This window comes from Quercus robur, chromosome 5 (assembly GCF_932294415.1).
Source record: "Quercus robur chromosome 5, dhQueRobu3.1, whole genome shotgun sequence".
In the NCBI taxonomy this organism is placed as follows: domain Eukaryota; kingdom Viridiplantae; phylum Streptophyta; class Magnoliopsida; order Fagales; family Fagaceae; genus Quercus; species Quercus robur.
This window is the reverse complement of record NC_065538.1, coordinates 35,731,322-35,753,792: the sequence shown is the minus strand read 5'-3', so window position 1 is coordinate 35,753,792 and position 22,471 is coordinate 35,731,322. Positions and strand designations below refer to the sequence as shown.

Below are 22,471 nucleotides of genomic sequence, written 5' to 3'. Positions count from 1 at the left end.
AATGTTAATTTGGCACTTATTTTACAAAGTCCAAATACTAATTTGGCAACTATCTCTAAAAGCTCAAATAATAATTTGGCACTATTTTCATAAAGTCCAAATAATAATTTGGCACTATTTTATAAAGCCCAAATAATATTTCGGCAACGATTTTACAAAGACCAAAACACTATTTTGGCAAAAACAATTACTTTATGCTCAAAGCCTAAATGCTATTTTGGCACATACTTACAAAGCTTAAATACTATTTTTGACACTTGTTTTACATATGCTAAATCCCTCACTCATGGGAAATATAATTACTAATCCCTCAAAAAATACTTCTCTTACAAGATTTATGAAAGCCCATGTATATCACCCATGGCAAAACTATTCATTTTGTAAGAATGACTAAACCCAAAGAAGCTTAACTACAAAGCCCAGCTAGGCCAGCCCAGCTCACACACAAATTCCAACAGCTGAAGCTCACATGAGGTGACAAGCCAAATCTCAACACAACTAAACAACTGGAGCCCCTTCCCATCAAGTCCCAACTTGTCCAATCAGATCAGAAGAGGACATGTGTCCATCAGGGGTTAAACCCTTCCTTCCCAAGCTGAATTCCCATCATTTCTCAAGTGACATAAAACTGAAAGTGATGTGACAGAAAGCTGGTAAGTTTCAGCCAGCTGTCACCTCTTTCTTCTCCACCCATCTGGTCAAGAACCAAGAGCAGCCATGCCCAGGCCATTAAAGCTCTTGAAACCACTTGAAATCAGTTTATTTTCATACTAAAAACGTGTATTCTTTGGTTCATGGACCAAGCACATGTACCCCAAATGGGGAAACTTAGGAAAATGTGGTTTGGAGGGCACCAAGGATATCCTAGCAAAGTTCCTAGCAAGAGCTCCAAGATTGACACCTGGCTTGGAGTGATGCAATTTGCCCTAGGGAGCTCTGATTCTAGCTGTAGCATAACCAAGCTCATTAGCCTAAAGCATGCTTTAATCCCATCAGCTAAGGCCAATCAGCATTCAATGCTAAGTCAGAACCCCAGCTGTTATTACCCAAAACAGCAACAACCTTCTAAAAGTTGAGCTTACCATTATTAGCTAAAATCCCAAGAAAGATTCTCTAAGGATTTTCTGAGGATTGGGAAAGATTTAGCAGAGATTATTTGCTAATCACCCCCTAAAAACCCAGATATAAATGCAACTCTCCATTATTGCTCAACCAACACACTAGAGGAGACCAAGATACACTAAGACATACACCAGGAAAAATTTTTCCTTAACCTCTCTGTTTAAACCTTCTCTAAGCTCTGAAAAAAGCATTGAGTTCTTAGTTTCAAGCCTAGAAACTAAGTCCCCAACTCTTAGCTCAAAAACACTTCTCATAGCTCTACTTATAAACACTTATCTACCCCCAGCAGAAAGCTCCAGCAACCTTACTATACACTCTCATTCATTACTCATACTACTCACAAATGACTCTCTCTACTCACTACTCACTATATTCACGAGCATGTTTTGGCACCATAATGATCTTGTGCGCTAGTTGGGATCTCTCTCTCTCCCTTCATCTTACACTAAGTTTTCCTCATTATTTGTCATAATGGAAACCATGATATTTACTTATTCATTTACTATTAATAGTTATGATATAACTGTTACTATATAATTTTTCCCTCATATTGTTGTATTAAAAGACGCCTCTCTAGAGCTAACAGATGATGAGTCTGAAAGTGTAGATATTTTCCTTAATTTGTGAAGTAGCTAACAGTTAGAGGTTTATCCTATTTTATCTTACTTTACCGCTGGGCTATTTTCAGCAGAAACACCTTACCGTTGAGTCATTTTCTGCAGAAACAATTTATTGCTAGGTTATTTCTTACAGTATGCTTTTTAACCGTGCTGACATGTTTGCTGTAGGGATTGTATATGGGCCACTCTTGTCAGTCCCAATCTAGGCCTAAGGCATAAAATATAGTGGATTCCTTGGACCTTCACTGAAAGCCTTTGGGCCGTGCATCAAGCCCATCGTCGAGTTTCGGTTTAGACCCCCTAACCCAACATAAATCTCATTTGGCGGAAAGGAAACTTTTTCACCCCCGACATGTACAAACCATTTGCCACATAAGCATTTTCTGTTAGTGAGTTGAGTAGGGACCAAATTGACTGTAAGTTTACAACAGTAGGGACCAAATTGACCGATATCAAAATATAGAGACCAAATTGATTGTGACTCCAAAATGTAGGGACCGAAATGGTGTTTTTGCCTTTATTGGATTGTATTTGTAATTATTGTCATTCCATTGGATTTAGATATAAAAATAATGGATTATGAGTATTTGCACATTTTTCAAACATAAAAGGGGAAATTGATTAGTTTCAAAGATAAATGAGGGAATTATGAAATACAAATTGTTAATCCTTAAAAAAGCCCTATAATTAAGAATATTCTTTAATAGAAAATGCCAATTGTTTATGCTTTTGTATTTTATTCTAGGAAAGAAAATATTATTTTACTTCTTAATTTTATTTTTATTATTGTGATGAAATAAATTATGATTTAAGTTTTTTAATTATAGTTTTAGAAAGATTTTATAGTTACATTATCTTACTCAATTTAGATTCAAAATAATATTTTCTCTTTCAAATGATAAGGTTCTTAAAAAAAAAAAAAAAAAAAAAAAAAAAAAAGAGTTGTCTAGTTGAAACTAAAATTTTAATATGCTATAGAATTTTTTTTTTTAAAAGAAATACTTCTTGTTGAAAGTGGTGTCACATTCAATATAAAAACTAACAAAACTCTTGATTGTTGCATTGAATAATAATTACTTGTACCAAAATTTAAAAAAATAATAATAATTTGACACATGACACAAATTAGGCTTCAATTTTGGAATTTAATTAGATTTTCTCTTGGTTTTAGCTTTATATATATATATATATATATATATATATTCATCTATGTGATTGTATTGACCAATGAACTATAGTTGAATTTAATTATTATTTTAAAAAATTACTTTTTATTGCATTTATAAACACAACCATATAGTTAAATTTAATTATCATCACAATCACTTATTGTGTCTATATATATGATAGCAAATAAAACACAAGTGAACAACAAAAATCTTGGGGCATCTGAGGCCAAATTGGCTTCTTTAAGGAAAGAAGCTTATGATCACTACACTAATACTGTTATATTTATATGTTAAGAAGTGACAAACGCATGTTTTTTTTTTTTTTTCATTTGAGAAAACGGGTCAACCTGAACCTGATTTGGCCTATAACCTGATTGACTTGACTAATTTTTAAAACCCATTTAAGATGACATTTCTATTAATTCAAACTCGATTAATCTGATCTGTTTGTCATGTCTAGCATCCATCATAAATAGATTTTGTCGTTTATTCATTCAAAACCCAGAGAGAGAGAGAGAGAGAGAGAGAGAGAGAGAGAGAGAGAGAGAGAGAGAGAGAGAGAGAGAGAATACAATTAAACCCAACTTAAACACATGGTAAATAGTGATTGAATTACATTTTACTAAGTTCTAGTGTAGGCTCAACGTGTAAGTAATGTAATTGTAATCCAATCATACATCTGAAAAATGTGCAAATTATGTTCAAGTATGAATTTATAGAGGAATGAGAAAATATAGTACCACAATATTTTTTATTCCGCACCAAAATTGTGGGAATGTAGTGAGAAGAAAAAAGCATAGTGCTAGAACAATAGATAGAAGAAGTGGTCCCAAATGGAAGTATTAATATTAACCTCATTACATGCGCTTTCGATAAATCTATATATATATATAAAACCGAAGCCTTTGCTGGCACCACAATTTTCCACGTCAGCACAATATTTAAAATATATATAAAACCGAAGCCTTTGCTGGCACCACAATTTTCCACGTCAGCACAATATTTAAAAAATAAAAAATAAATAAAAATTATAACTCCTCAAAACCCTAGCAATCTTACCCCTCTCTCAAGTTAAGAAATATAAAGTCACGGTTTCTGCAAACTCTCTCTCTCTCCAAACGTAGGAAGCCCTAAAGCATTCAAGATCTACAAAACCCTAGCAACCTTACCCCTCTCTCAAGTTAAGAAATATAAAGTCACGGTTTCTGCAAACTCTCTCTCTCCAGACGTAGAAAGCCCTAAAGCATTCAAGATCTGCAATACACGGTATAGATTTTAGCTTATAAAGTTCAGCTTTTATAAGGTTAGTTTTGTTTATATATTAATTAATACATAGTACTTTGTTCACCATTGAATACTCATCTATATATATATAAAACCGAAACCTTTGCTAGCACCACAATTTTCCACCAAAATTCTAACTGCGCTATCATAAAATATTATTATTAGTATGAATTTTATGGAGTTGCGGTGTTCAAGAATTAAACCAAAATTCTTTTAATTATCTATAATATTTTGTCCTCTGAAAATTTTATCTCTTTGATTTTATTATATTGTGTTTCTTAAGCTATAAAGAGATTTTCTTTGGTTTCTGCAAACTCTCTCTCTCTCTCCAGATGTAAGAAGCCCTAAACGCACGGTATAGCATTCAAAATCTACAACTCACGGTATAGATTTTAGCTTATAAAGTTTAGCTTTTGTAAGTTTAGTTTGTTTATATATTTAGTCCTTACGTTTAGGTTTAGGTTTAGGTTTAGGTTTAGGTTTTAAGATATTTATATATTACTACTATGTGGCTAAATTTCCCGTGACATCGGTTTTATGTTTTTAAACAAATACATCAGGAAAGCAAGAGAAGGCGCATAAATATTTAGTCCTTACGTTTAAGTTTAGGTTTAGGTTTAGGTTTTAAGAGATATATATATTACTACTATGTGGCTGAATTTCTCGTGACATCAGTTTTATGTTTTTTTTTTTTTTTTAATTTGTTTTATGTAAGGTTAGTTTGTTTACATCAGTTCTTTATCTCAAAGATAAGACTTTTATTTCTACCGCAAGAACTATTTAGGTATGTATCCCTTGCAAGCACACATGAACTTAAATTGTCTTTTAATATATGCATGTTTTATTATTTTTTAATAGTTTTCCCGTGCATCGCACGGATTAGCGACTAGTTTATTTTGAAGACAAGAACTAGTAGGAGAGTATTTTAGGGGCCATTTGGTAATGTCGTTCTAATAAAATTATTTATATTTTTTAGAAATTCGTGTAATAAAAAAATATGTAAAAATATGTGTAATATTATTTAAAAATTAAAAATATGTGTTTAAATGCATGCACCAATCAGCCACTTATTTTTGCAGGCATCTTAAGTGGACGCGTGACGTTTATAAATAGTTATCTTCGTTTATTCATTCAAAAGAGAGAGAGAGAGAGAGAGAGATTGAAATTAACGAGTCGTATCATTCACAATCAAGGTATGAGCTGACAGTTTCAGAAAAGGTGGACAAAGAGAGTCGCACTCACACAGCGTCAAATATTTTTTGTTGTAAGATCGTCACAAGTGGATTCACAACACAAGTTAACTATACTACTCAGCTGTAGCATCATAGGTGGGGTGCGCCGTGTTAGAGAAGTATTATATAAAAAGGACATTTTATTGTCCCTCTGAATTCGTGCCGTGAACTTCTTCTACTTGAGGGAGGAGGTTCTGCAAAATCTTAAGGTTTCTGTCCTTCTGAACCTTTTTTTTTTATATCTACTTATTATTATAAACTTGTATCCAACCACCACGCAATAGTAGAAAATCCGCCGAAGTCGGGTCCCTTCGTTTTGTTTCTTTGTATTTTTGGTGCAGAGAAAGTTACGTTGTTTCATATATACATCGTAGCAATTCGAAATTCAATTACTTGTATGATCTGATTATGTATATCTGTAACAAGTGATTGTCCAACATTAAAAAATAAAAAAATACAAGATTGCTTTACTCTAACATTCTGTCAAACTCCTACAGTTCATCATACACTCCCATCCCGTGTGTCTCACTTTTCGGTAACCAATAAAACTGTTTTTATTCTTTATTTTTACCCTTTATTCAGTACTAAATTTGTGCACATATTGAGTTTTTACGTGAATATCAATTACTAACTCAAGCTTGCCTTTATTTATTTATTTTTGGTTCTAACGGTGTGGTATAATATAGTATTAGTATAGAGGAAGAGAGAAATGGCTGCGACTGGTTCAACATCTGGGCAGCCACAGTTCATTGCCAGCACTGGAAATAGGAGTTTTTCAAATGCGCCGCTGATTGAGAACCCAGATGCTGATAGGATTGTTGTTCCTGATGTGAGTTTAATTATGTTCCTTGTCAAATATTTAGTTATATGTTTGTTTTCTGCATAATTTATTTGGATAAAGTATTGCTAGCTAAATATTGATTAATACTCTACTTTCTGTTTCTTTTTTTCTGTTTAATTATGTTTTTTGTTGGGTGAATTTATATTATAAGATTGCATAGAATCTAGAAAGATATCTTAAGCACATGGTTTTGTTGGAAGTTTTTGAACAAATCCTTATGAGAGAAACCGAGATGAATGAATATGGTTAAGTGTTTGAAGTTACTCTTCTGTTAGACGTCTTTATGGACAAATGCGTCCATAGTGACCAGGATGGATATCTTCTATTTGAAAAAATAGCAGTTTACCTAGTCAATCCTTCTAGTCCAAAATTAATTTTGGTCTACTATGAATTTTGGTGTCATTTAGATGACTAATTGCATGAAAGGAGAAAAGGGGTTGGGTAGAGGCACTGGAGGGCAATAAGTTAACTTTGAAAGATATGCTGTCACTTCTAAGATGAGAATGGTTTTGGGAAAGGGTGGGATAAAACTTAAAATTATGTCAAAGATTAGACTTAATACAGCTAGGAGTTGATTATGACACCCTTAGTCAATTATCAATTTTGTCTTTTTGGTTCAAATGGTAGGGATGGAATTCAAAGTTCCATCTGATATTACTACTTGAATTAATCTCACTGCTTAAAAAATCTGAGATCATGGTGATGGTCTTGATGGAAAAAGGATAGGGACTTTCTTTCGTAAAAACAAAAAAAGAGGTTATTTTATTTTTCTTGTAATATAATATAGATTGGTGACATCAGCAGGGGGCATATTTCAATTCTTAAGTTTGTTGCATCACTTAGGTTGGTTCAATGATTGTGATGATTGCTTATTTTAGGCTGTTCAAGACGCAATAGCAAGCAGAAGATACCAATGTACAGGAGTTGAAATGCTGTAGTGAACAAACAGATGACGTAGTATTTTATTAGAGTTCCTTTTGTATGTGGACCATGTGGTAATTAATGCACAAATGGCATGTTTAAAAATATACTTAAATGGGTTAATGACTTTGTTATTCTATAAATGGAATTTGCTTCCCCAAAACGTTGTTGTTCTTTTGTAAATGTTGATTGTAAGACAACATTAAGTGGCATTAACTCTTGGTTTGAGCAAAATCTGCCTCAAGTGCCATTGACTCTCAGATTTACATGAATTGTGCCAGCTGACATACTTTTCTACTTTTTCCTCTCTTTTTGAAGGTCTGTTTTTGTGCTTCTCCTGCTTAATGATAAGACGTGAACTCTTGTAGATGGTATTAAATTTGATAGAAGATTGATTGGTTCAAGACCATTTATGTTATCTTTTTTATTTTTTGTAGAGGAAAAGTTGGAAAAACTTATTTGCATACATGGGCCCAGGATTTCTAGTTTCTATTGCATATATTGATCCTGGAAATTGTAAGATTGTGTATATATATATATATATATATATTTCCTTTTGTGCCCACATAAATCATGAGTTTACTAACATATATACCATCTTTTTATCTTACTCTTAACTCACAGTTGAAACGGATCTACAGGCAGGAGCACAATACAAGTATGGGGTGCGTATTTCATTTTTTAATACAAGCTTTTTCTTTGGTATTCAATAGAAGATAGCATTCTCAAAGAAGAAAGTAGTCTTACACAATGACATTTGTTAGAAGTCAAATGCCAACTACATACGAATCTTTCAAAATTTGCAACCTTGGCAATGTCATACATTAACAGTGACAAGTATGACAGCTATCTTGTTATAGGAAATTTTTTCTACATCTTTAACTAATTTTCATTTAGATGGACCTGTGTATAATTGGTTCCATGCATCTAGAGTTTCTCTACATGCACCCTTGTGCAAATCATAGTATCTCATTGGGTCTTGGCCTGCCTGTTTTATAGAATACACTCTTAGAGCTTTACTTGCAATTTTTTTTTTGGGGTAAAATCCATAGCATATGCTTTTCATTCGGGAGCTCTCTCTATTTTCAATTAATTATTTATTTACTATTACAATGCTATTTTTTTTTTCAGTTACTTTGGATCATATTAGTGGCTTCTTGTGCTGCTCTCATTATTCAATCCCTAGCAGCCAATCTGGGGGTTGCCACAGGCATGTGATTTGTGAAGCTACACTTTATTATATGTATTATCCCAATCTATTCGTACTTAACTGCAAATCTGCTCTCTTTCTCTCAATGCTGTTTTGCAATTTTAGGGAAGCATTTAGCGGAGCATTGTAGAAATGAATATAATAAGGTCCCAAACTTCATACTATGGGTTCTTGCCGAAGTTGCTATTGTTGCATGTGACATTCCTGAAGGTAAGGTACTTCTTATTGCTTGAAAATTGCTACAGTATATGGAATATATAATGCTATTAATTTATATTGTTTTAAACGGCTAATTCTGAATGTTCTACAGCTTTAGCTAACTAATTTAAAACTTCCACTAATTCAAGAATCTCCACATACCTGTGTGTGTGTCTGTGTGCATTATGTAAACACCCGCCCCCCTGTGCATTCCCACTGAATGTCAGATTATAATAATTCAAAGTGGTAATCATGTTCCCATGAAAAATGAGAATGTGATACCCATGAGAATCTTGTTGAGATTCTTTGAACCAGATGCCACCTTAAGACCATCAACAAGATTCGTTGAACCAGATGCCACCTTAAGACCATCAACAAGATTCTTTGAACCAGATGCCACCTTAAGACCATCACCTTGGCATCTTTATATAAACTTGTGACAAATGAACATGCTCAACTTTCTTTAGTTAATACTTTAACAATTTTAATGTACAGCTAATTGACTAGGCCACAAGAATAGGTCCATTTTTTTTTCTTATTTTCTCTTAGGTATTTATGGTGATGTGACTCGTGAAGCTCAATAAAGAATAAAGTTATTACAGTTTTGTTGAATGATTGAAGAGGGTAAAACATTTGATGGGAAGTTCTAAGATTACCTAATAATTATTCCTAACATTAAACATTCACTTGCCTGAATCTTAGTTGGAGCACTCTTTTAACTCTGGATGGTCAGATTAAAGGGTTAGCTTTGTCATGAGACCACAAGTACTAGCCTCATTTTATTCAGTAGGTTGATAAGATGAGTAGGGAGATGGGAATAGAATTTTGGGATGAATGCATGGGAAATATATTGGTGGTAAGTTTCAGTGGGACTAAGGTGGGTAGTGTTGTCGCAACAAAGATCATTTGTTTCACAAGATGAGTGCAATTTTGTTCAAATTGGCTTATCAAAGAAAAAATATGTTCAAAATGAGGTTTTGTCAAAGTTGATAAATCTTTAAAATGGACAAAAAGAAAATGGGTTGAGCTAGAGAGATTGGAAGATGGAATAGCTTATGATTTAAATTGGAGTCTTGACTTCTGATACCGTAGAATAGAGAAATAAGATATATGACATTGACCCTAAAGAGTTGGTTGAAGTTCATGCAAATTTCCCTTAAGGGTCTGCTTGAGTTCTGCTTATTTTGCTGAAACTGAAAACTTTTTGTTGAAAGTACTTTAAATAAAGGTAAAAACTAACTGAAATAGTACATTGGGATTCATGAATAATAACAAAAATAAGTTGAATAGTAAAATAAGTTGACAAAAATAACTTTTGCCAAACACACACTAAAGCATACTTTCATGTATGGCTCTTGGGATAGTCCTTTTGCCTTGTTGACCATTGAAACACAACTCAAGTAAGTCTGATATGGAGTCTTTTCCATTTGTATACAAGCTCTCACTTGATTTGCTTATTTATGTCATGATGATTTATTCTTTATTCCTATTGTGCATCTAGCATGAATTATTTTTGCCAACTTATTTTACTATTCAATTTATTTGTGCTACTATTCATGGGTTACATTGCACTTTTTGGTACTATTCATGGGTCCCACTGTACTATTTCAGTTAACTTTTACTTTTATTTACAGTATTTTCAACAAAAAGTTTTCAGCTTCAGCAAAATAAGCGGATTCCAAACGGACTACTAATCTAATTTTTGTGTGAAAGTTTCTGCTTTAATCTAATTAATACTTCATTTTCACTGTTCAAATTTATTTGATTCATACTCTCTCCTTTATGTTGCAGTGATTGGAACAGCTTTTGCATTGAATATGCTCTTCAGTATTCCTGTATGGTGTGGTGTTCTTCTGACGGGGCTTAGTACATTGGTTCTTCTAGCGTTACAGCAGTACGGGGTATCTTGACATGCTTTTCAATAGTCTATATGCTTCCTGCTATCTATAAAGGGATTTTTTTTTTATTTTTTTTTTGGATCATATTTAAGAAGAGTAATAACTATATCTCTTATGCTTATGACCCAAAGAGATATATGTTAACAACAATACGTTGATACAAATAACTTTTAAATATAAAAAACTCATGCCCTGTGATAATATTTTTCATTTTTTTCATTGTTTACAGGTTAGGAAACTTGAATTCTTGATTGCATTTCTTGTATTAACAATTGCTGCATGCTTTTTTGTGGAGCTCGGATATGCAAAGCCTGATGCTACTGAAGTTGTAAATGGTCTCTTTGTTCCTAATCTCAAAGGAAATGGTGCTACTGGCCTTGCAATTTCACTCCTTGGTGCGATGGTTATGCCGTAGGTTTCTTATGCCATCCAAAGTTATACATTATTTCTTGCTCCCCACCCCTTTTTGATTTTGTTTACTTTGCTGCAGGCACAATCTCTTCCTCCATTCAGCATTGGTGCTTTCTAGGAAGATACCACAATCTGTTCAAGGCATCAAAGTAAAAATTCTCTCTTTAGCAGACCAGTTTTGAACTTTATTCTTCTTCTCTCTTTGTGTCTATTCCCATCAAAACTAGACGACAAATCTTGAAGATTTTGGTATTTAATCTTGTTTTCCCCCAAACTCTTCAGTGTATGCATCATTTGTTTCCAGAAAAGAGTATTCTGGAAATACGGTCAAGCAGAAACTGATGGCATAATATTTCACAGCAGGCTTGCAGATTCTATCTAATAGAAAGTGCCTTTGCACTAATGGTGGCTTTCCTCATTAATATATCCGTTATTTCTGTAAGTGGCGCAGTTTGTAATTCCTCACATTTGAGTGCTGAAGATCAAAACAACTGCTTGAACTTGGACTTGAACAAGGCCTCTTTTTTATTAGAAGTACGTGGTTGCCAAATTTACAAATGTTCCAATCGTTGTTTTCTGTTCTGGCAAAACAAATGCTAATATTTTATGCAGTTCATAGTTTATTTCACATTGTATACTGAATGTGCTAATCATCCAAATGCTTTCTGGTTGTGGTTTTATTATTTTTTACAGAATGTCTTAGGTAGTTGGAGTTCGAAACTTTTTGCAATTGCTTTGCTGGCATCGGGTCAGAGTTCTACTATAACAGGGACATATGCAGGGCAATATGTTATGCAGGTATCCTGCTAACTGATTTTATGTGTTTCTGCAGGTCTGAGCATTTTTTTAGTATTTCTTTTTTCCAAAGAACATTATCAATTTTCTACCATTAAAAAAATAAAAAAATAAAACACTTACTTTCTCATAGTTGAAAATTTGAAGTTAAAATATAATGTTATTGTCTTATCTAGCCTTATTTCTTAGCGTTAAGGATATAAATTAATGGGAAAGGTAAGAAAGTAACAAGTGTCTAATGGTCCACTTGATCATGTGCATTGCACATGACCATTGGACACATGTTGCTTTCTTTTTGTTGCCACATAACCCATTATGCAGCAATTGCTGAATACAAATATGCAGCAAAATCTTTCCCTAAATCAATTCTTAATAAGTGCCATTGGTTTCCTGTCATTAGATTGAACAAGTTGACAAGTTAGTTCTATAGCTAATGATCCTCTTGCATGATTTAGTTACTTTAGGCTATGGATTTATTCTTTGTAGATGACATCCTGATTTGTAATTGATAATTTATATTCTTATACGATAAACTTATCAAGTTATAAATTAAGAATTAATGCTTGAATTGTTTTTTTTTTTTTTTGATAAGTAAGAAAAGTCTGTATAGATGAAGCCACTGTGCAAAAAAACTCAAGGGGACACAAAGTACAAAGAAAAAAAAAAGAAGAAACAGAAAAGAAAGTTAAATACAAAGGAAAAGAGAACTAATAAACAAAGGGAGGGATTCACTAGATGTGATCAAACAGAGAACCACTAGAACAAGCAAGCATATGGTCTCCCGAATTATCCACATCTTCAAATGCCTGCCTATTACGCTTCCTCCATATACACCACATCAAGCACAACAGAACTAAATTTCAAATGTCAAACGAATGTTTCCCAAACCAATTCCACTAGCCAAAAAGAATATCTAGTACCATTCTTGGAAAGACCCAGGAAACCGCAAAAGATGTAAAGGACAAAACCCCACAACTAATGAGCCTTCTCACAATGAAGCGCTAAATGATCTGCAATCTCCCTACAATAGCGACACATGACACACTAGTCAACGAAAGCAAGACCCTTACCTCATAAATTGTCACTTGTGAGAATTTTATCCCAACTGGCGGTCTAAACAAGGAAAAACTTGTTGAGGGGCCTTAACTCTCCAAATACCTTTCCAAGGGAAGACATTGGAGAGGGAGCCTTGCAACTTATTAAAATGCAAATGGATATCAAATTCTCCATTCTTTTTCAATTTCCATCTCATGTGATCCCCAATTTAAGTTGAAAGTATATATTGGATTCCAAAATATGAAGGAAATCCACCACTAATCCAATTCCCAGTCATTTAGATCTTGAATGAAACAAACATTCCAAGTCGTCTTCTCCCCCACCCTTTGTCTTGTCAATGAAGCCTCTACATAAGCCTCTTTATTAATGGAAATTTCATATGAAACCGGTGAAGTCACTTGAAGAGGTTGATCCCCACACCAACTATCTTGCCAAAATCTCACTGTATTCTCCACCCCAATCTCAAGCCAAGTATTTTGGCAAAATGCCTCCCAACCCATACAACTATCTCTCCACAAACCGCAACCATGTACACCCCTACCCAATTTAGAGGTCCATCCCCCCATGCTTCTCCAAACTTCACAACCCTCCTCCAAAGTCTCGTCTCCTCAAACCCAAAACTCCATAGTCATTTCCCTAATAAGACTTTATTGAATGTAGTTAGCTTCCTTATTCCCAAGCCACCATTAGCCTTTTTTTTTATAAGTAAGAAAGATGTATATTCAAAAAGCTACCTCATGAAAAAACACAAGGCAGAACAAAGAGTACAGAAAAAGAAACAAACAGAAACAAATAGATAGAAAAAGCTAATTACAAAGGAGAGAACTAAGGAACAAAAGGAGAGAATCACTAGAGGTGAGTCCTCAAGCCCTAGACCAATCAAAAAGAGAACCGCTAAAAGAAGCAAGCAACTGGTCATCGGATTTGTCCATATCCTCAAAAGTTCACCAATTTCGCTCTCTCCAAATACACCACATTAGGCACAACGGAGCTACATTCCAAATGCTAGAAGAGTGCTTTCCAAACGAATTCCACCAACCAAAAAGAGTATCTGCAACCAATCTTGGCAAGACCCATGAAATCCCAAAAGATCTAAAGACCAAACTCTATAAATGATAAGTTTTTTCACAATGGAGTAGCAAATGATCCACCGTCTCCCCATTACAACGACACATAATGTACCAATCAATAAAATCAAAGCCTCTTCCCCGCAAATTGTCGCTTGTAAGAATCTTATCCCAAGTTGCAGTCCAAACAAAGAAAGAGATGCGCTAAGGAGCCTTAACCTTCCAAATACCTTTCCAAGGAAAGATAATAGGCAAGGGATCTCGAAGCCTATTATACAACGAGTGGATGTCAAAATCCCCATTCTTCGACAAATTCCATCTCAAACGGTCTCCGTTCTCAGATTGAGGTAAATTAGAACCCAGGGTACGAAGGAGATCCTCCACCTCACCCAACTCCCAATCATTTGGACCCCTAAAAAAACAGACATTCCAGCTTCTCTGTGCCTCAATCCCTAGTCATTCGAGCGACGAGGCCATAGATGCCTCTCTATTAGTAGCAATCCCATACACTACCGGGAAGGACAGTTGGAGTGGTAAATCCCCACACCACTAATCTGTCCAAAACTTCACTCTATCCCCCACCCCTACCTCAAACCGAATATATTTGCTGAAAACCTCCCAACCTTTCCAGATACTTCTCCATAAACCACACCCGTGAACACCCCTACCCAGCTTGGAAGACCATCCCCCCCCACTCTTCTCCAAACTTCAAAGCTACAATCCTTCTCCAAAGTTGAGTCTCCTCAACTCCAAACCGCAATAACCATTTTCCTAGTAAGGCTTTATTAAAAGTAGTTAATTTCCTTACTCCCAAACCACCATTCACCTTAGGAGGACACACCTTATCCCACCCCACCTAATGTGCCTTCGAGTCCCCCCCACAAGAAATCCCTTCGCAACTTCTCAATCTTATTAGCCACATGCGAAGGGATGGTAAAAAGAGATAAATAGTAAGTAGGAAGGCTAGATAGCGTACTCTTAAGCAACGTCAACCTTCTACCTTTTGACAAATACAACTTCTTCCACCCAGCCAATTTCCGCTCAATTTTCTCCAAGATAGGATTCCAACTAGTAGGGGACTTATGGGAAGCCCCCAACGGCATACCAAGATAGGTCATAGGCAAAGTCCCAATCCTACAATCCAGAATCTCTGCCAAGGCATGCACATTATTAACCTCCCCTATTGCAACCATCTCACTCTTCAAGACATTAACCTTCAGACTTGTCACAGCCTGAAAACAAAGAAGTAGCATCCAAACATGACGGATCTGCTCCACATCCGCATCACAAAATAGAATAGTGTCATCTGCAAACAAAAGATGCGAGACACATTCCCCTTCACCCCGTCTACCATTAGCCTTAAAACCACTGATCAAGCCAGCACCTTCAACTCTTTTCAACATCCTGCTTAAAACCTCCATCATAACCAAAAACAACAAAGGGGATAGTGGGTCCCCTTGTCTCAATCCCCTTGTGCTCCCAAAAAAGTCAACTGGAGCCCCATTAACCAAAATAAAGAACTGGACAGTAGAAATACAAGTGCGAATCCATCTACACCACTTCTCCCCAACGCCCATTCTCTTCAATAGATCCAGTAAAGCCCCCAATTCACGTGATCATAAGCTTTCTCAATGTCTAGCTTACAAATAACCCCCGGAATCTTGCTCTTTACTCGACTATCAGCACACTCATTGGCAATAAGACTTAAGTCAAGAATCTATCTACCACCCACAAAACTATTCTGAGATTCAAATATCAATTGATCTAAAACCACTTTCAATCGATCTGCCAAAACCTTAGACAAGATCTTGTACAAGCTCCCCACCAGTCTAATAGGCCTAAAGTCTCGAATATTGGAAGCACCATTCTTCTTTGGAATTATTGCTATGAAAGTAGCATTCAAAGATCTCTCAAACTTACTATGTTGATAGAACTCCTCAAAAACATCTAGAACATCTCTTTCCACCACTCTCCAACAATGGTAAAAAAAGGCCATAGAGAAACCATCTGGACCTGGAGCCTTATCTCCTTCCAACTCTTTAACAGCTAGAAGAATCTCCTCCTTTTCAAACCTTCTTTCAAGCCAGTCCCTCTCCAACCCATCTATCTGATCAAACTCCAAACCTTCCACAAAAGGCCTCCACTCCTCTGTCTCCGATACAAATTTTTATAAAATTGAACTACCTGAGCAACCACCTCGGATTTCTCCTCATAGATCACCCCATCCACCTCCAAAATACTTAGATGATTATACCTTCTACGGGAATTAGTCACCTTATGGAAGAATTTAGTATTATTATCTCCTTCCTTAATCCATAACATCCTCGATTTCTGTCTCCATGAGATTTCTTCCAATGAGAGAAGATTCTCTACTTTAGATCTCACCACAACTCTCTCACATGTCTCTGTATCAGAGAGGCCAAACTCCCCTTCCTTAGCATCTAAAAAATTCAAAGCCTCCAATAATTGAGTCTTTTTGTATCTGACATGACCAAACTCAATACGGTTCCACTGAATGATATCTTCTTTCAAAGCCTTCAATTTTTTGGCAAACACAAAACTAGATGTACCAGAGAAAGAATGTCAATTCCACCAAGAATGAACTCTATTTGTGAACCCGTCCGTCTTTAATCACATATTCTCAAACCTAAATGGACTTTTCCCCCTTGCCATTCCCCCTACCTCCACTAGAATTGGGAAATGGTCTGAAACAAGGCGAGGTAAAATCCGCTGGATCACATCCGGATAGTGCTCCTCCCAATCATGAGACACCAAAGCTCTATCTATCCTAGACATCAAAGGCTGATCTGAACCGCTAGACCAAGTATAGCTCCCTCCCTCCAAAGGCAAATCAATCAAATTAAGATCCTCAATGAACTTCGAAAATTGTTCCATAGCCGGAGTAAGGCAAGAATTACCCAACCGTTCACTCGGAAAACGAACAATATTAAAATCCCCAATGCAACACCAAGGAATGTTCTAGTATTGCTAAATACCTACCAACTCGTCCCACATTTGCCCCCTCGAATTATTATCATTTGGGCCATAAACCCCTGAACACGCCCAGCTAAAACCATCTCCCACCCCATGCCACCGAACTAACACAAAAAAGGAACCCACCATAAACTCCAACCTTTCTAAAACCCTCCTATCCCACATCATCAAAACCCCACCGGCCGTTTGGACAACATCTAAAGCCACCCAATCCACATAAGGACAACTCCACAAGCTGCAAACCATCTGTTTGTCCAAGGTAGAAAGCTTAGTTTCTTGAAGACAGACAACATCACACTTCCACTCACGTAATAAATTTTTCACTATCAAACGTTTCCGAAAATCATTCAAACCCCTAACATTCCAAGAAAGAATTTTTAAATTCATAAAGACCTGTATCTCCCAACTACTATCTTTGCTCAACAGCCAACACTCTACCTACCATCATAATTAACTGAAGATTGCAAATTCCTCAGCTTTCTCTTCCCTTTATCCTTATAGATAACAGCTTTTCTAGGAACTGTAACTTTCCTGTTCGACACTTTGGCAGCCTCCGTCTCCCTCTTGATCTTTCGTAACAAAGCAATACATAACTTCTCATGTCAACTTAGAGGAAGCCCTACCAGTTTACTGAAACCAGGAAGTCTGTACTTCACCCAGTTAGAGATATCCGACGTATTCACACACTCTGCTGCCTCAGTACCACAGTGCTGAAATTTAGAATTTTAATAATCTGTGGGTCCAATTAGTAGGGACTTGTGGTTTTTATTCAGTTTAATTTTTAGTTTAGTTTATTTGTCAAGATTACGTGTTGCTGGGACTTTTGACAAGCTTATATAAGCTTTGTATTGGGAGTCTTATTATCATTGGCGTTCAGTAAAAATTTTTGATGGTTGGCTTTTGTGTTCCTCTCAAACCCTAGAAACGCGATACTTTCTTTTACTAAGGAATCTACTAGTGTGATGCTAGCAATTATTTCATGTCTTTATAGAGCGCATGTATACAGTATACACTTTTCCCTTCCCTACCTTGGTTGAGTTACATTATCGTTATACTGATTATTATGCCTGGTTCATGTTTTTATTCTTGTAGGGATTTCTTGATTTAAGGCTTCAGCCATGGATTCGGAACCTTTTGACACGTTCCTTGGCTATAGTCCCTAGTTTAATTGTTGCTCTTATTGGTGGCTCTGCTGGGGCTGGAAAATTAATCATCATTGCTTCGGTAAGATACTTTTTCCCATCATTTCTCTTTTACTTCCAAAGTTCTGGGATCAATCATTCTAAACTGAATTTTTGTTTTTGAGAAGAAGGCTGGTAAGGCTGTATTATTCAAAATCTTTAAAGTATGAAGAACAACAATTATAAAGATCTGGGGGAACATACTCCATCTAGACCAACAATGGAAAAGAATGTCTTGTTCTCTTGGCTAAAGCATGTGCCAAAGCATTACTTTGCCTATGTGTATGAGAGAGAAAAATGCTGTAAAGAACTAGCATTAGACAAAATGACCTTAATCAAATGACCATATGAAGAGTGTTGCAACCCTCTATGTCGTAGTGCGTTGATGAATTATTTTCACTAAAAAATTGCATTGATACCTAAACAAATAATTGTGAACCAAGTTAAATTCCCATTTCAGCGTCCTTGGATTAAACCTAAACCAAATGCACTATAACAAAATTCCAAACCCTAAATCTCTATCTGTAACACACCAAAACCCTCTTCCACCCAAACACACTGTCGCCACCACAAGCCTCCACTACTAGTGTGGCTCTCTCTCTCTCTAGCTAGGTCCATTTCTCACTTGATGAAAAGAAAAAGAATTTTTTTTTTTTTTTAATTTATTTATAAATCATTTGTAAATAAAAATTCTGGAGACTCAGTTGGATGAAGACATCAACTGGGTGATTGTGCTGAGATCATTGCAGTTTCAATAGTTGCTGGATTTGATTTCATTCTTCATGATCAAACTGGGCTACTGATAGCATTCCTGTTGCTGATGCAGCAGAGGGCTGCTTGAACTGTTGGATAGCAATAGCTAAAATTTTAATTGTGTTGTATCATTAGTGTCTTCTTGCTAGATAGAAGTAGAGTTTGCATTCTAGAGAGTAAAATAGAAATAGAAAAATCCATACAGAATAGAAGGAACAGCAAAAAGAGAGAGAGAGGTGAATAGTAGAAACAAACAGCAACCAAAAAAAAATAAATAAAAGAGAGAAGAAAAGTAAAAATAAAAACCAAAGAGACCAAAAAAGCAAAATAGAATACTTATAAAAAAAAATTAAAAAAAAAAATCCGGAATAGAGAAAAAAGGGTTTGAGTGGAGGGTAAAATGGAAAATTTTCAATTTTTAAGTGAATATAAAATGAGAATTTCAATTGGAAAGTGAGGGTAAAAGCATAAATATATCAATTTCCATTAGTGGATTTAATGGAGTTAAGATGTAGGGGAGGTGACTGTAGTTTTTTTGAAAGATAAGAGAGGTTTATCTTCAATCAAATATTAGGAGGAAGGTCAGTGTAATTTGAGCAAACCTCAAGAGAGGTTAGTGCAATTTTCCTGTATTTTCACATAGAAATTATTGACCTTTTTGTTCATATAGTATATTGAGTATTAGAAAGACTAAAATGTGTGTTTGTAATAAAATAGATTTCTAAATTACTAGAGTTGATTTGCTTAGATTTCTTTCTTGTTAGTTTTAAATGCAAAAGTTGTGCTTCTAACTGGTACTGCATATTTCTATATATTTCTAGTTAATGATGGTTATACTATTGTTGATTCTTGTGCCATAATTGATTTAGTCTATTTCCAAGTTGTACTTTCACATCTCTAAAATTTTGAATTACTTGTTTATTTTACTGTGTTTTAGTTTTATCTTATGGTCCCTTGGGTATACCCAGGGCAGTTCTGATAAAGGACACGATAGGAGAATAGTGATAAAAGAGAAACAAAAGGGAACAACAGAACAAACCCTAGGTTTCATCACCTAGAATCTGCCTGCAAGCCCTAGGCATCACAACCTAAGGGCATTTGGCATCACCACCAAACAAAGAGAACAAAAGAGGAGACATATTCTGAACTTGTCATAATAATTCTTATTCAAAATTACCTGCTTTCACAATTACAAGAACACTAGTTTAATAGGCTTTAGTAACAACACTAATATGGAAATTGCCTAATCAAATCCCTTTAAAACCCTCAACATTAAAAACTAAATTCAAAATTCAAATTTAGAATCAAATTCTTAAATGAATTTGGTGCTCCCTGCATCAAGTTCGGCACCCCAACATTACATTTATTTGAACCTTTATTTACACAGTGGAATTCCTTACTCTCAACTTTATGCTTTCAAGTTTTTCTTCTTTCACATATTTCACTGATAGTCCTACATTTCTGGTTAAAAATGAGATTGTGATTTTGCAATTCATCATGCTTAGTCATTCACAAGTTGATTTATGTTTTTGTTTCCATATCTAGTTTCTGCTGCAAGCTTACTCTGATGTTATGTTGTCAGATGATTTTGTCATTTGAGCTCCCTTTTGCTCTTATTCCACTTCTCAAGTTCACCAGCAGTAAGATCAAGATGGGGGAACATGCAAACTCTACCCTGGTAAGATTTTGTATGAGTGGCAACGTATGTTGCAAAACCCTTACACATTTGATCAAACATAAGGTTGTAGATATTTGATTTGTTTCTTAAACTGGCAAGACTATTAAGTGTATCCTTGCATTGGATTTTCTGATCCTGAAGGTATACAAGCAAATGAATTCACATGTTAGACAATAAATCTGCACATAATTTTGTTTATTTTTAATTCTAAGATTTTTCTTATATTTACTTATCAAATAAAATAGTATGTTAGCCGGTCTGCAACTAATAATCTGCAATTGCTAGTGGAAACTCAACCCTTTTGAGAATCTTTCAAGTAGTTCTCTTGCTGGCCAGTATTAGAAACTGGGTGTAGTATATCCTTTACCATAGATAATGCATGCATTGATTTCTGACCAAAGTGTCTTTACAAGGAAAAAAAGTCTTCTTTTAGCCAACATGGAAAAAAAATTCTACTAATTAAATTTTTCCACTCATTTTTTAGCCATAAAATATGTTCAATAATGAGAAAGTGTGACACTGCTCCAATACTAGAATATAATCACAAGGGCAGTGCTGATGTTTTTGCACCTTATCTGTAATTGTTCATTAATTTGTTCTATCTTCTATTACAGATTTCAGTTGCCACATGGATCATTGGTTCCCTGATTATGACAATAAATATATACTATCTGATAACTGGTTTCATCAAGTTGATTCTTCATAGCCACTTGAAACTTGTGGCGGCTGTGTTTCTTGGAATATTTGGGTTTTCCAGTATGGCAGTATATTTGTCTGGAATCCTATATTTGGTTTTCCGCAAAAACAAGGAGGCTACACACTTTTTGGCATTAACAACACCTGGAAGTAGGCAAATGACTAACGAATCGGAAAGTCTACCAAGAGAAGATATAGTGAGCATGCAGTTACCTCCGAGAAGAGATACAGTCGATCTTGACTGATGATTAGTTGGGTAAGCTCAATTAAGAAGGCAGAAAGTCTAGGACACGTAGTTTATAGTTCAAGGTATACAATGTTACTAACATCTAGAGATGGAAGCTATATATGTTCAAATAAAGTTTGTAATAAATTTGACTTTTCTTCATTTTTTTTCATGTTTAAAAATGGGATTTTCGGCTTTTTAGGGCTTAAATTGGTTACATAGACTGCTTGTTATTCTCACCAAGTTGAATCACCCATATACAAAAAATGAAATCACTCCTAGGTACACACGAGTATAAACTGAGTAGGGTTAAAGCTTAAAAAAATTGTTGAAAGCCCAAAAAAAAAAAAAAGTTGAAAGAGCATGCTAGTTGGATGTGATTTGGAAAGTGATGCTCATGATCCATTTGATGAGTAAAAATACCCATAGATCTATACTACAATCTCAAGGAAAAGCATGCATGTAGAGATTGTAATCCAAGTAAAAGAACAAACAGAACATCTACTTGATCCAAGTAGAGATGGTGACACAGCAAGTGAAGGCGAGCGCTGAGAGAGGCTACTGAATACTGATAGGTGGATGGACTTCCAAAACAACTCCCTTCTCCACCGACGAGTCGAAAAAGATCAACATGGTGGAACGTACTTGATCGCAACTACTTGAGATTGGTTACGATCCAATTAAGTCGAGACTGAAAGTAGAAAGAACCACTTGAAAATAACCAAGTTTTTAAGGATCGTGAAACCAAGCAAGCAGATGGTTGATTGGTACCAAATCACATTGCACACCTGACACACACACACACACACAAAGAAAGAAAAGAGGTTGTATGGCTTTAAATAAATTTAAAAAAAAAAAAAAAAAATTCCCTGCCAACCCAATTAATGTTAACACTTCGTGTGCGTTCGCGTAGCAGCAAGTGTGCGCTTGTGTTTTTGGTTAGGTCCCATGGCATTATTCATGACACAGTCAAGCTCAACAAAATGTAAATTTTTAGGTAAATTTGGGTCCCACGATACTATTCACATATTTAAAAATTATTTTGCTACAGTGTTTTCAACAATAAGTTCTCTTTAAAACATCATTAATAACTGTTGGTTGCTTTTCGTGTTTTAGGGA

At 35.3% G+C, this 22,471-nt stretch overlaps 1 protein-coding gene across 4 annotated transcripts; it reads left to right on the top strand.

Moving 5' to 3' along the window:
- The first annotated feature begins 5,356 nt into the window (after positions 1-5,356).
- Positions 5,357-21,514, top strand: LOC126725861 (metal transporter Nramp6-like). Of its 4 annotated transcripts, XM_050430850.1 has the most exons (15): positions 5,358-5,636; positions 5,925-5,962; positions 6,114-6,256; positions 7,627-7,705; positions 7,814-7,854; positions 8,321-8,399; positions 8,505-8,609; positions 10,389-10,498; positions 10,725-10,906; positions 10,986-11,055; positions 11,267-11,440; positions 11,600-11,704; positions 17,911-18,042; positions 20,335-20,430; positions 21,045-21,514. In XM_050430850.1, exons 3-15 carry the CDS (start codon positions 6,137-6,139, stop codon positions 21,369-21,371), a joined length of 1,620 nt encoding a protein of 539 aa, XP_050286807.1. In that variant the 5' UTR covers positions 5,358-5,636; positions 5,925-5,962; positions 6,114-6,136; the 3' UTR covers positions 21,372-21,514. The 4 variants fall into 4 exon arrangements, with proteins under 4 accessions (XP_050286808.1, XP_050286807.1, XP_050286806.1 ...); XM_050430851.1 differs by lacking the exon at positions 5,925-5,962 and having other exon boundaries at positions 5,357-5,636; positions 11,270-11,440; XM_050430849.1 differs by lacking the exon at positions 5,925-5,962.
- Positions 21,515-22,471: the final 957 nt, after the last annotated feature.